This window comes from Neophocaena asiaeorientalis, unplaced genomic scaffold (genome assembly GCF_003031525.2).
Source record: "Neophocaena asiaeorientalis asiaeorientalis breed wild unplaced genomic scaffold, Neophocaena_asiaeorientalis_V1.1 scaffold254, whole genome shotgun sequence".
NCBI lineage: Eukaryota > Metazoa > Chordata > Mammalia > Artiodactyla > Phocoenidae > Neophocaena > Neophocaena asiaeorientalis.
The window spans coordinates 2,316,519-2,317,460 of NW_020174705.1; the positions used below are offsets into that span (position 1 = coordinate 2,316,519).

Genomic DNA, 942 nt, shown 5'->3' on the forward strand with positions numbered 1-942 from the left:
GCTGCTGTGCGTGTCTGAGAGCTTTTTTCTGTGAGCAGGGCTGAGGCTGGTCCTGCTTAGCTCTCAAGGCACCCCCTTAGTTCAGAGACTTTTTGTGGTTCCCCCAAGGCACAGGAATGGCTGTCATCGTGTATTCACATCTAGCCACAGGTGCTCTTGGGATTTCAGGAACATGACTCATTTTATTTTGGAATTCAGAAATGGAAATATTTTTGGAGGTGGATGGGAAAGCAGAAAACGGCAGCTGTTCCAGCATGTTTGTTTTGCTTCTTCGGTGGATGCCTTTGGGGTTTCTTTAGGCATCACGACCTGGGCCCAAGAGGTGGAAGGGAACTGTAGGCCTCCCCTGGGCCCCCGTCGCCTGGGCCCCCGTCGCCATCCCCAATTGGCATGTGGGGCGGGGCTGCGAGGGGGCGGGGCATGGGCATTGCCCTCACCTGTGGCCCTTCTCACAGGTGCCAGTGAAGCACGTGTACCGTGTGCTCCAGTGTCAGGAGGAGGAGCTCACGCAGATGGTCTCCACCATGTCCGATGGCTGGAAGTTTGAGCAGGTAAAGTACCCCCTGAGCCTGCAGCACAGTGGATCTTTTAATTATAAAGGCCCTGCTCGGGTCCTCAGGTCAGCTGGCCCCTGGGACCAGTAATGAGGTGTTGGGCGGCCTGCAGTTCATGGAAGCGTGGGTCCCCATCATGTCTCCAGCACGTCTCACAAGCAGCAGCTGTACCAGTCCTGACTAGATTGGTCACAGGTGATGGGGGGAGCGGCAAGAGTTGTTCTTAGGGTTCCACCTCCCTAGTATTCTCTCTGCAGTTATTTTTCTTAGTCTCGCCCATTCTTTTGTGGGAGGACTGTTCTGTGTGCTTTTTTCTAACATCTCCGTGTGCGTGTGTGTGTGTGTGTGTGTGTGTGTGTGTGTGTGTGTGTGTGTGTGTGTGTGTGTG

General features: G+C 54.5%; 1 protein-coding gene across 2 annotated transcripts in view; it reads left to right on the forward strand.

Annotated features, from left to right (window-relative positions):
• KCTD5 (potassium channel tetramerization domain containing 5) overlaps nt 1-942 on the forward strand; it is a 27,061-nt gene that overhangs the window by 15,901 nt on the left and 10,218 nt on the right. For both annotated transcript variants that reach the window (XM_024759699.1, XM_024759698.1), the window contains exon 4: nt 456-551. In XM_024759699.1, the coding sequence (XP_024615467.1) occupies nt 456-551 (96 nt within the window). The remainder of the gene's footprint in view (nt 1-455; nt 552-942) is intronic.